Raw genomic sequence first — 13,815 nt, 5'->3', positions numbered from 1 at the left:
TTTATATGTCTGCCTGACTTAGTAACATATTTTTATTTAAATCTGGGTAGGAAAATAGTTCTGAGATGCACAAAATTAAGTTTTCCGCCATCCTTAATTTATGCTGCAACTCAAGAACATCAACTGAAAAGTTTTTTCAAGCCAACATTCAGAGACAATATCCAATGACAACATTTCTTTAAATTCCTCCTTTATACAACATCTGCACATGGCAACCTGGTTGAGCTATGAAAAGCCTGTGGACATGGCTTACAAACTATTTTTAAGGTATGGTTCAGGTTAGGCAACAGAAATTCCAGTTTTATGCATGAAGGTCAGACTGAATGCTACACGCCCATCCACTGTCCAATGTGAGCTGCAGATCTGTCCAACATGGAGGTACCACCTTGCCTGTTACTAGACAGAATTGTAAAATCTGACATTGCCGCCACTCTTTGTGGGAGATGGGGATTCAATGTCATTGTCAAATAATTGGAAACAATGGGCCTGAGTCTAACCACATTTTCAGTCAACAATGATGCATAGCCATGCCAACATACTGGTTTTGTCTGGGTTTTAGGAGCGGAGTAAAGTAAAAACAAACTATGATGTTGCCCGATATTTAGAAGACATACTGACTATGTAAAAGCAGATCTGTTACAATTGTTGTTATTGGTCCTCCGTGGTCCCACGCACGGCTTAACAACAGCATTAGTCCAGCTTGTGGCACTGATTGACAAATCATTAGTTCCCTGCAGCACTCATCTGACTGTCTGCTTTTCCAAACAAGAAGCCGCTGTTTCATGTCATGATGCCAGACAAATGAGTCAACTCAGTGGGGTGCACAGATTCAAACGTCTGAGCCACCTTCTATCAATGATAGAACATGCACTGAGGAGGTCAGCACATTTGGGGTCAAAGTTCAATTTAGTTCAGCTTGGCTTGAAAACGCAGTAGAAAATCAGTACAGTGTGCCCTGCTGTGCAACATAGCTTGTGCAGCTGCTCAGGGGCGCGGAGGCAGTACCTCAACTGAAAATAATGGCCATGCTCTGTCAGACTTCCAAGTTTGCTGTGAAAGCAGGTTTACATTAGCATTGCTTCACACTTTTCTATATTGTCGCTCTTCTCATGTTTCCTTTCAGTGGAGCCCTGCAGCTGACCATGAGAGGCTTCTGGTACTGACTGCTGCACCTCTGTGTCAGTTCAAAGAGAGGGGATCAGGTATTAGTGTCTGATGTACTCTCAGTAACGTTTACTTAATCCTAACAACTGATTAGACACTGTTAATGTTTGCGTCACTTGATCCTCCACGTATGAGATCAGACTAAGAAAGAGAAAAGGAGAACAGTCCAAATCATGATGTCAGGATGCATGCCATCTGCCTGGCCATTAAGCCAACTTTTGACTCAGCTTGTGAATAGCTTTGTTTCACTTTGAATATTATCATTAAACATTTAAAGTCAGGGGATGAATCCAGTATTTAAAGTATTGGTACATTTACCTTCGCAAGCATAATTCCTTATGAGTACAGGACAATACATTAAGATTTCTGAAATGAAAAGTCATGAATGGAAGTCTTAATATATTTCACCATTAACAGTGACCTTAGGACCATCTTAGCCTATATTCATTCTACACTAAGTCACTGTAGACCTTAGCAAGGTTTATAATAGTTCCAGTGATGGGGATGATACCCATAACAACCATCAATTTTAGTATTCAGATTGTTGCCTGACCCTTTCACTTTATAGCTTTATTTACATTTCTGTTATACAACATGTCGGTTTTTCTCTCCATGAAACAGGCTCTGTCCTATGTTAAAATCCTGCATCTTTCCCATCTAGGTTATTAGGAGATGTCCTACATAGCTACAAATAGCAGGCCCAACAGCCAAATGTGATGAAGGGAACACTTCAGTTTATAGAGAGAAAAAAAAAATCCAAGGCACTCTTCTGCCAAAAAAGTAAATAAATAAATAAAAATAAAGCCTTTATTGAGATGGCTACTTCACACTGAAAATTCTTAAAAACCTTGACAATGCATGTTAAAAAAGAGCTGAGTAGCAACCCACATGTAGCAGCACAAATGGCCCTCTTCAGGGTGTAACCCTCAACACACAGATTCTCCTTCAAGAATGACTTATTTTCTTCCTCATTCATGAGGTTGCATACATAAATATATACTCTACTTATGTTCTAAAATGTTTGTTATGACACATGTAGACATTCAGATTTCATGTACCAAATAACATTGTGCAGACCAGTGGTTCTCAACCTTTTTAAGTCACAAGCCCCCAGAGAAATCAGGTTGGTGTTCATGACCGACCCCCTTCACCCAGCACTGGTACTTCATCATCATCGAAAGTGCAATAATGACAAAATAAGGGTTTTATGTGTTTGTGTGTGTCCATAAACACAGTCAAAATCATCTTGAGGCAAATAATATCACTGGTACATTCAATGTGATGTAAAAACAATCCTCCATCTAAAATGTGTTTTTTTTTTTTTTTCTCAACAAACCATCTTGTGACCCGTGGAACCTAACTCTCAGTCCCCTTGGGGTCCCTACCCCCAGGTTGAGAACCAATGGTGTAACTCTGTGGTGCAGCTTTTCTGTAGTGTGGCCATTTATAGCTAGACACTGCATCATTTTCAGGTGTGCACAATGCTCCCTATGTCTTAAAAAATCAAAGAAAACATTGAAAGAAAAATCCTTGATACTGGCAACAGAAATAGCAAAACAAGTTTCCTATTTGCTGCCTCATAAGCAGCTGCAGACCTTATAACTGAAAACATCCTAGGTTTGACTCTTGCTTCTCCAGTTTCTCTGTTTTGGGAAGATTTTCTTCTTGTCTGTGTTCGCAAATATTGATCGGCCGGCCTTAGAAGACAAGAATAACACAGTATAGGAATTCCTAAATGGAGTAGTGTTTATTCTTTGATCCTTAAACACACGGACGAGGCCTTTGAGGTCACAAGTTGAACGGATAGGCTGCCTCATTCTCTGAGGTGTCAAATAAACATAAGACTTTCACATGAAGTCACAATATACACAGCTAAACTAACAGTAAACATGAGAGGGAAAATGAGGGAGAGGTGTTAAGTTGTGGAGAAGAAAGAACAGAGGAGAGAAATGAAGACGTGATCCCTGATGGAGGGATACACTTCTGCAGAACATGAGATGACGCTGACTGTGACCTTGTCTGAGCTCAGGGTATTTTCTCAACTCAATTCCCTGGCTGGATGTGTGTGTGCATGCATGTGTATGTGTTAGCTCGGAGTGGCCCCATTATTGATAGCTCTAACAAGCTTAGGTCAAAGGTCAGACAGTGGTGAGTGGAAAAGGATGGAGCAGGACTGTTAGAGGTCCTTAAAACACCACCTGCCTTCAGACACACACACACTCTCTCACACACATAAACACACACAATGAACCTTGGCTGATTTCACCAGACCATATTTAAACACATCCATAGTGCCTGTGTACCCCTGTTACTCTCCACCACAGAGAGGAGAGGTCATTGCACAGATTCTAGTTTACACAACATGCTTGGAGTTCAGCTGTGTGTAATAATGGCACCGTAGTGTTGACATGTTCACACTTTCAGGGCTATTTGGGGCATCATCAGTGATTATTCTGGTGCCCATGAAAACAGTCAAAGTATGTTATCACACTCGAGACTAGAGATTAGAGACAACATTTCCCAGGGCACAAACCTGCAGCTTGTGTCTGTACTTGGAAGAATTAGAGTTCCTGTGAGAAGTCATAAAACAACTACAGTATGGCACCTACTCAAAAACAGCACAAACTACTGTCTGTCTCAACCTTACTTCTACCCCTTAATAGGAACCATCACATAATAAATACATATGGATAACATTTAGTGGTGATTCATTACTAACATAAGGTTTACTGCATCAATATTTTCAACTTATATTCAACTTTCCTTTCATCATATGCCCACCTGTGAAAACATAACATTTTCAGGCATTTGACCATTACAGTGTGAACAACAGAATAATGAGCTTAAAGGAGCGATTAATATTTTATCATCACTGAATGATTACCATGCTTATTTTTTGACTAACAGAGAAGACTGGATGCCTCTGTGAGGCGCCGTGCTGCAGCCGAACGAAGTGAGCAGCGGTTACATCCCTCTTGTAACAGGAAGTGGCAGGGTAAATGGGAAATGTGGTCATCATTTTGAGGAACATTAGCACCACACCACATGTGTGAGGCAGAGGCTAGTTGTTTTGACCATGGTTTGATTTTTTAAAAGTCATTTTTTTCCAAAATACAACAATTCAAATAAAATGATGGTGACATAGAGCTGGGCAATACTGTAATTACTGTTAATTTACCAAGAAAATATTCAAATCTCTCCAGTCTAATGTCTGATGAAATAATTCCCCCTAAGCTCAATATAATTTGTAATAAAGGTGGAAGTAGAAGAGATTCTGGGGAAATACAGTTGATTTTTGAGTCTCATTCCCAGGTCTTCAAATATCAGGGCTTTGGGTTGGTGATGAATGGCATTCGCTGTCTCCACCAGACCTCTGACCAGAATTTCTTTCATTGGTCCAGGATTGAAATCTTCCACGTAAACATCATCTTGCAACAACTGAAAAATGTTGCCTTCAGTTAATATAAGCATGTATGATCAAAAGTATATGTGATTGATGAAAACTGCAAGGTCTAAAGTAGCCATTTGAAAATGCTGGGCCTGCATGGAACATCCTTTGGTCTCTGTGGCAACAAATTTAAAAACGGCAAGAGCCATAGTGCCTTTTAGCACAGTTGCACCACTACAAAAAGGGTGCTGCCGTTTACTACATGACTCCTGAAATGAACTTGTGAACTGATCCCTCACACGAGCAGGTCTTCTCCAGTGTATTTGCCTACGTTGATAAATGCAACAAGGCCATGTTTTGACTGTTGCACTTGAGACTATCTGAAAATATGCTGCTGATGCATGTTGTTCACATCAGCCTCTATCACTCATACGACAACACACAGGAGGTCTCTTTGTTCCAGGGGAGCGGGACCTTCTGAAAACATGGAAAACACATTGCAGATGCACTCATGCGAGGCTGCTGGTTCTGTGTGTATAATGACCCAAGAATTAGTGACACATTTAACTGGGTTCACTTGAGCTCTATTTGGATTCTTTGTTTTATGCAATTTATCAATGTCTTTTCAGAACACATGGCCAAATATTTATTTTTTCTCTGGATTTGCAGTGAACATCAATGTATCTAAACTTTTAATGATTTAAAGGCTTTGTAAGTATGACTTTTAATCACACACAATGTCAGAGGACTGTAATTACATTGCATTCGTCTGTAACTCAGTAATGTAACGCGTAATTGCATTTCAGTTACAAATCAAATAATTATGCTGTGGGCCCAGGTAGCTCAGTTGGTAGAGTGTGCACCCCATGTTCAGAGGCTGTGTCCCTGCGCAGCGGCCCAAGGTTCGTATCCAACCTCTGGTCCTTTGCTGCATGTCATCCCCCCTCTCTGACCTCCCACTCCCTGTCATCTCTCTCAGCTGTCCTCTCTAAAAAAGGCCAAAAAATACTTAAAAAACAAACAAACATTATGTCATTACTTGTGTTACAAAGGTTCTGGGTAATAAAGTGCCTGTTCAGGCACGCTTGTGGAACAATCAGCTGACCTTTACTGATATCCATGAAATTTAACACAGCGACGCCTTTGAGTGCGCCCAAGGAGAGGCTTGTGCTGAATACAAGGAGGAACACACGATTTGAGCGACTCCTCCCTCGTGAGGTATAACCACTGCTTTAATGATAAACACATCAAATAAGCTAGGCAAGTCAAGCTACTTGAGTGAATTTGGGTGTTTGGCCCATTAAATGCAGTTTAAAGAGCATAAAAGAAAGATAATGTGTATGCTCTTAGGACAGGGCTGATATTTGGGCATATGTAAGGTTTAATGTTATATTTTTAACTGGCAATTACATGACAATACATCTCAGGTGAAATTGAGGAGAAATGCAATATTATTGTAACGTGTAGCAAATTACTTGAAATAAGTACTAAGAAAATTTCATGAATTACTTTTCTTAGAGAGTAACGAGTAATGGGTCATACATTACTTTTTGAGTATCCACCGCAACACTTCTCCCACAGAGCACAGAATTATTGTTTTCTCTTTGATTGGTTTGCTGGTCAATTCCCAAGTCCACAATGATTTTTCCAGGAGTGCTTTGGCTTTCAAGACTCACTTTCTGGGTGGTTCTCTGGTTTGGGATAAACACCCTGCCCACCAGAAAAACACTTCCCACCCACTGTCTTTTGAAGACACGGAAGAGGATAGGAAGTATGTCTGCTTCTGTATGATTGCACAACAGCACAGTAAAAGCAGTAAAAGTTCTATTTTTTGGCCTGTTATTTCCCTTCCTTTATGTTCTGTTGTATTGTTTTTCCACTTTTATCTTCAAAGTATTTTCACTTTAATCTTAGCTGGCCAAATAACTTGAATCTGGACTTCCTAGCTCTGTAAAACTACAAAATAAAGTGTTAACTGGTCCTCTCTAACACCTATTCCGTGTTTGTATGCTGCTCGCAGCCAAGCCCAGGTTTATGGACCATTCCAAAAACGGCAGTAAATTCGACAGACGAATCCCTCATTTACTCTCTTCCCCTGGAGCTCCTCATTTCCATCCCAGTCAATCACAGTAACTGATAAGAAATGCAGCCCACCCAAAATCACGACTCCAGAGATCCTTCTGCGGTCAGGACGAGTTAACCAGTGAAAACACCAGTGCTCTGTTTACTAGTCTCTGCTGCTGCACCCCTGTATCCATTTCTACATTCCTCCTTTACAAATTACATTTGTCATTCTGAAAGCTGATGGTTTCCATTGGCATGCTTTGAACCTTTGAGTGCACAACCGTGTGTGCACAAACACACCTACATGAATCTGTGTGTCCTACATGACATGCAAGTCCAGACTTTGCTACGTGAACAAGGACAACTTGTTTCTTAGGATATGAGCTCAACAAAGCGACTTGTTTTTGGGTGTGTGTGATCTCCTACCTGTTATCGTGATGTTGCTGTAGATGTTGGACAGTTGCTCCTTCAGCAGGACGAGCTGTGTGGTGGCCGCCTTCTCCCTCTGCAGCTCCAGCATGATGTCAGGGTGGTTGGCCAGTTTGCAGCCATTCTGTTTGTCCAATGCAATGTCACTGCGCACTATATCTGCAAGCCGACACGGATAGAAGAAAGAGAAAGAAAAGTACCACAAGTTAGAAACACTTGTTCAGTTTGTTCTAAAATGTGATTTGCAAGTAAAGCAAGGACCACCAACAAATTTGTGTCTTATTCTAACACACATTTGTTACATTTTGAAAAAAGAAAAAGGGGAAAAGTGATTGAAACACCATTGTTAAATATGTAAGTATATATATATATATATATATATATATATATATATATATATATATATATATATATATATATACACACACACACATACATATTTATATACTGTTGAAACCAAGCCACAAGAACACGGCTTAGTGTCTTACATACACCCAGTTAAGATTTTTATTAGCTAGCACCGAGCTAAAAGTAAAAAAATACAAGAGACTTACTACAAGTCTTAACATTATGAAGGTTATGATTTTCCTGTTTTGTTGAAACAGTTTTAAGGAGGTTTTACCTCAACTTGGTGGCTGTAATTTGAGATGCAGTTAAATTCAAGCCTATTGTGTTGTATACTAAAAGTTGTTCTAATGTTTCAGTGAGGGTATAGGAGCACCTCTCTAAATCAGTTTTAATCTAAAAAAAACCCGTCAGGAGTGTATGACGCATGTTAGTTCAAAGGGGCACAATGTAGTTTTTGAAGAAGAAATTCTAACTCAGAATTTTAATATTTTCAATATTAATGAGGTAATAATAAAAACTCAGAAATAATTATTTTCTCCACAACTTAATAAACAAGCTGTTCTCAGAGGAATATAAGGTCCCCAAAAACGACATAGTGTACCTGTAAGCTAGGTGCTCTACTTACTGTTACAGAGAAATGGACGCTGTGTAACAAAACAAACGGCACAAGCTTTGGATGGAAGAAAGATTCTGCATTAAAAAAATATTTAGTGAGTCACGCACAGAGGGAAAACATGGACAGACAGCAGCAGCGAGTGAAAGTGCGTCAGAAATACAGTTTTAGCGAAGCGGAGGGAGAGAAATGTCGTGTGTGGTCACCATCTTCGTAGTTCTTCAGGTAGTAGTCGGGCCCCGGCCCTCTGAACTTGGCCAGGTTCTTCTGGTTGTTGAACTGCAGGAAGTCGGTCCGCTTCCCGCCGAAACGCAGGAAGGCTGGAGACAGGCCGCGCGCCAGGGTCACGAGCCGCTTGGAGCTGCGGACACATAGGACACGGACAGTCACGTCAGAAACAATGAAGCTGACAGCTGTGTGTAATCAAAATGTTGTTGTTTTTTCCTGCGAGTACAAGTTACAACTACGGTCACATTCAGCAGGAGCAGAAGTCGTTTTGGAAAAGCTAATTAATCGACCCGTCCCTTTTTTTTGTCACTTCTATTATATTAATTCCGTAAAGTTTAGGCCTGCTGTATTTCATATGTAGTCTCTCTCTCTCTCTCTGTCTCTCTCTCTATATATATAACAAACAATACTAAATTAGTCATTTGACTTTGTTGTGGCTGTTAAAGCACCGCAGGCCTGTCACAAATCATCCGTCCTGCTTTTCCCTTTGACAGCAGAGGGCCCAACAAACAGCAGCGTCCCCAGCCTCCTCTGTCACCCCGTGGAGAAGTCATGAAGGAGCCGCTACAGCAGGTACTGTTACCCGAGGAAGTGTTTACACAACAGGTCATTTTTAGAAGCTGAACAGATTCACTCTCCACTTTTTTCTTTCTTTGTTTTTTAATCTGATGGCGTTTACTATTTGTGAAGAAGTTTTTTTTTGTTGTTGTTTTTTTTTAATAATCTGTAGCTGCTCATTTTATTTTCTGCTGTCACAGGCTGCTAAAAACAAAGTGCCATGTGCTCATTTTTATTGTGCAAGTGACAATATATAATTAACTAGTCACATTATTAAAATAAAAGGCTACTTTGAGCAGCATTTCGGCCGTGGGTGAAGTTAACATCTAGTGCACATGAACGTTTAATGTTTCGAAAAACGAATGAAGTACGCGAGGGAGTTTTATTTTGCTGTTTATCACATATTTGTCATTAGAGCCTACGTGGCAGTCGGCCTGAGCTCCACACAACAAAATGAGGAAGGCGCACAAAGTGACGCCGACAGGCCTGCAGACAGCACAGTACAGCTTGTTGTTTAGGTTATTTCAGCCTTTAAACTACTACTTAAATTGTAGTAGATGAGGGTGAATGCACATCCTACAATAGGCCTTTATTAATTATGAAGAGACTGAGCAACAAATAACTAACCAAGTTGTGATGGAGGTTGTGGATGTGATATGATGTAACTAAAAATCTAAAATGTACAATATTATAATAAATCTGCCCCTCTTCTTTTGTTTCTAGCAGACTGCACAAATCATTTTGTCAGTGGATGGTTTGTGAAATTTACTCCCACAAAATGATGTAATGTTTTCACATTAGATCATCTTCTGTGGATGATGTTTACCAAATCTTTTATAAACACAGGCTACAATGTGATTTATATGACCATGTCCATGTTGTGAGCTAAAACGTTTTGCACAAACATTTAATTCTTAACAAGTTTTAATTATAAAATGTCATGACTCATAATCCATGATCGAGATGCGTGCCAGTGGCGCAGGTTATGGTCTCATAATGTGCCTCTCTGTGGTGACATTTTTTGGTGAAAAGTCACAAAACTGAATGAATGTCAGTTCGCTCCACTGTGCATTTTAGAAAATATGGATACAACATGGATGGCGTTGGACCCAAATGAATCTGATATTTACTTGTTTTAATAATATTTAAAAATAATAATAAAACCTCAAAACTAGATTGCATAACTTGTGAAGTGAAAGGGGTCGAGTGTACATATGTAGTGCGTGCTGTACACGAAAACAGAAATATGCCCGAAATGGAGCGTCTTTGAACCCTCAGCGTCTCCTTATTAAATTATCTCATACATTTAGACTTTGCCATTCTTCAGTGTGGAGCACTGGATCACTCGGTGCCCTGAGTGAGGAGGAGACGTGCTGGTTCACTCCATGACACATTGAGACAACGTGGCTGCGTGCGTAATATATAACCCTAAAACATTTATGAGGTGGACGCGGAAACAGATCGATGTTGTTGGTGAGCAGAAAATCTCTTTGGTACCTCAGAAAGTCCAGCCAGCCGTCTTTGATGATCGAGGGGTCCAGCTGCAAAGAAAGGAAGTTGTCGTTGAGGACTCTGATCGGACTGCGGGTGTTGACATCCAGGAGAATCAGCGTCCTCTCCATGAAGCCCGGGCGCTTCCCACTGGTTGCAGGTCTCTGATATGTAGAGGAGGAAGAAGAAGAAGAAGAGTAGGAGGAAGAGAGCACAGACTGCACCACAAAAGTAGCCAAAGATGCCAGCCACAGGGAGGACCATGGGGATACGCAAGGTGAGGATTTGGGCATCTTCTTGGTTTGGAGAGCAGGAGGATCCGTGCGCGTAATGAGGCTTAAAGGTGAGAAGAAGAACAAAAAACAAGCGAGAAAACTGCTGCGGCGAAGTTCGATGGTGGTTCTGTACCTCGGCCTCATCGATCTGGGTCTGTCTTCCTGTCTAGTTGTCTCACCCCCTCTGCCCCCCGCCCCTCTGAGTATTTCTGGGCCAGCCTTCCCGGTTGCGAGAGCCAGAAGCTGGGAGGAGGAGAGGAGGCAGCACCGCCCCTCTTAGCTTGTCTGAGGTATGAGAACAAACTGCTCAAAAGTAGTTTTTCTCAGCTCATATGGCTAACAGGACCCAAGTATCAGGAAGTGATCTCAATATTGATGGTTTGGTTGTGTTGTTGTTATTGAATAAATAAGCAAATTTTTTTGTATTTCTATTTCATGTGTAAATTGTGCAATAATCGAAATATAATACTGTAGAAAACCAAATTAAATCCAGCAATAAAGAAAAGCTCAAAGAGTTCTTAGTAACAAAAGGCTGCTGCGCATATTTGAGTGAAGAAAAGTCTTTCCATCTTGAAAAAATGCGCCATGCTGGGGACGCACCGATTCATTTTGTAAAGATAAGAATCTGTAATCTGTAATTTATATATATATATATTTTAAAAAAAAAAGATTCTAATGAATTAGAGGTAAATCCCAAATGTATAATTTCACGATACTTTCATATGAAAAAAAATACTCTGGAACATGTTTTTGGTGCAGTTAAAGGCTGCGTAAAAGCCTATCCGGGAGGTTGAACACACACAAGGTCAGATTTGCCCACCGCGCATTCATTTCGACGGCCTTTACGCATCGTACATAGAGGTCATCCACTGCCATTTTCAGTGCACAATGTGAATGAAATGTTCATACAGAGAATAGAAACTGATCGACCTTCAGTACATAAATCTTCTGGCGACACAGTCCAAGAGAGCACAGGGAGGCCCGCTTCAAAGCCCGAGAAGGTCCAATCTTGTCACCAGCACACTTGATGTTTCTGGATACTACAGAGGCTTTCATATGTTTTGACAGCCAACTGATTGATTGCACATTTGTAAGACCAATGACACAACATGATCAACATGAACACTTTGGCCCGTTTTCAAAAACATTCAAAGCCAATTTGGGATTTTAAGTTCCTACACATGGGACTCACCTATAAACTCTTTATGTGAGTTTTGTCTCCAGATGTTCTCGGAGCGCTGGTGAGCAAAGACACAGCAAACAACACGCAGGGCGCAGCCTCACCAGGCGGTCAGTGCTGCGTGGAGTGGTCGTTTAAGGTCACTGCTGTCTCACAGATGAGCAGCTAACTACATAAGATTAAAATGTTCCGAGTAAAGACCGCTTTAATCTCTTCAATCCGGCCGACAACACATACTCACGCATACCTGAAACCGCTAAATTATCCGAGGTGTTAACGTTGCAGGTTTTAAGCACAAAGTTCCCATTAAACGCATTAAAAGAATCCAAGAGGCTGTATTTTGTAATGACGCATCTGTAAAATAATGTTGTTACTGGCTCAACTGAACGCTTTAGGGCCGTTCTGAGCGCCAGATACACTCCAGAAACACTGATGTGAGTCAAAGATGATCTTCTCTTCTCCATCGCAGAGATCCATGAAGCAGATCAGCAGAAAACCAAGAGTGCTCCATGTTGTCATTTTGTCTCAGCTAGAAATTAAAGTTAACATGTGGTTTTAATACAACCCAAGTTTTTGTTTTCAATAGAAAAGTCATATTTGTCATGGCTTTGAGTTCTTGAATTAGCTTTTTAAATATTAAACTGCGCTATGGGACATCTGGCGTGTCATTTATAGTTCTGGAGGATATTTTTTCTAGGAAAAGTAAAAGTAACTTAACCCTAACGAAACATCAGTATAATTGTATAGTATTCCAGGAAGTACGTGTGTGTGTGTCTGTGCTATTATGGTGTGTATTTATATCGACTTTGGAACAAAACTCTCGCTGTGACTGTCGCGCCATCTTTAGAAGGATGAACTGTAAGTTGTAAAGTTTTAATTCTTTTAAGATTAAAACTATAAAATAAAACAGCACCATGTCCCTCCTGCACGCACGTAGCTGTCCAGGAAAATATTCGTGTTGTTTTGAACGTGTAGTTGTGCGTTCAGGCAATAAATTGATCGGACAGCGGAGGCCAATCTAAATAAAACCCTCCGATTGAAGGAAAATCTTACCGATGGTCTGGATAATCCAGCTCTTCGAAAACGCACAATTATGTCATTCAAATGTATTATGCTTAAGTGGACTTTGAGCACTAATATACAGGTGGAAATACTTGAGCTCAGCTGTTTCTCTTGAGTTTGAACTCAAGTGAAAGATTATTGTTGTCGGTGTTGATTAACTTTTTGATTTATTCTCGAGTTGTGCGCTTTTAGCTTCGTTTGGGATCCCCACGATTTTTGTTTTTGTTGTAAATACGACATTACAGAATATTATATTATAGAATCTGGACACTCTAATGTGTCACTCTAGTTCCATTTTTTCCCCCGAAAATATTGCTCCACTGCAGAGAAGATTATAACACACGTTCAGTTTAGACCGTAGATTTTTTTTTTTTTTTTTTTTAAATTCCGAGAAGAAAATTACCGGAACCTCGGCATCGACAGAAATGTTCCGCAGAGCATCATTAGTGATTTTCGTTGGGAAATTAACTGTACTGACTTTTATGAAGTTTTATCCGGCCGTCTCCTGTGTGTTTCAGTTATTATCATTATTACCGTCGACAGATATACACCGACCAAAATATTGTGGAAGCGCCGAGTTTATTTTTAAAACAATATTTGTTTTGTTTTTTTAAATAAACTTAGATTATCAAACATTTTTAATCGGCAAACAAATGGTTTAGAACAGACAGAGAGGACTTTGTCCGAAGTTTAAAATCAGATGGATTTTAGTTGGTTAATATTTCACCGGTGGTCCTCGGAAACCAGATTGTTCTGTTCTCGTGCGAAACGTCATTTTTCCCCCTCAAATGTCAGGCTGGATGTGTGACTGACGGAGAGCAGACAGTGTTTAAGTGTTTAAGACTTGGCAGAACTTTGTTCTCACCTTTTCCAGCCTCGTAAATCCGTCACACTGTGGTCAGTGAGCTGTGCTGTACGAGGACTTCACTGTAAGTTCAAGAGCAGCTCACCAGAATGGGGTACATTATGATAATAATCATATTAACATCAGTAATAATAATAACCCTGATAATAA

General features: G+C 40.3%; 1 protein-coding gene across 1 annotated transcript in view; it reads right to left on the bottom strand.

Annotated features, from left to right (window-relative positions):
* hpse2 (heparanase 2) overlaps window positions 1–10,576 on the bottom strand; it is a 60,995-nt gene extending 50,419 nt beyond the window's left edge. Inside the window, exons 1-3 of the mRNA XM_073482468.1 lie at window positions 10,290–10,576; window positions 8,213–8,367; window positions 7,043–7,204 (exon numbers count right to left, since the gene is read on the bottom strand). Of these exons, the coding sequence (XP_073338569.1) occupies window positions 7,043–7,204; window positions 8,213–8,367; window positions 10,290–10,576 (604 nt within the window). The remainder of the gene's footprint in view (window positions 1–7,042; window positions 7,205–8,212; window positions 8,368–10,289) is intronic.
* Window positions 10,577–13,815: the final 3,239 nt, after the last annotated feature.

The sequence above is a fragment of the Pagrus major genome, chromosome 15 (genome assembly GCF_040436345.1).
Source record: "Pagrus major chromosome 15, Pma_NU_1.0".
NCBI classification, from domain to species: Eukaryota; Metazoa; Chordata; class Actinopteri; order Spariformes; family Sparidae; genus Pagrus; species Pagrus major.
This window is presented reverse-complemented; position numbering and strand designations above follow the sequence as displayed.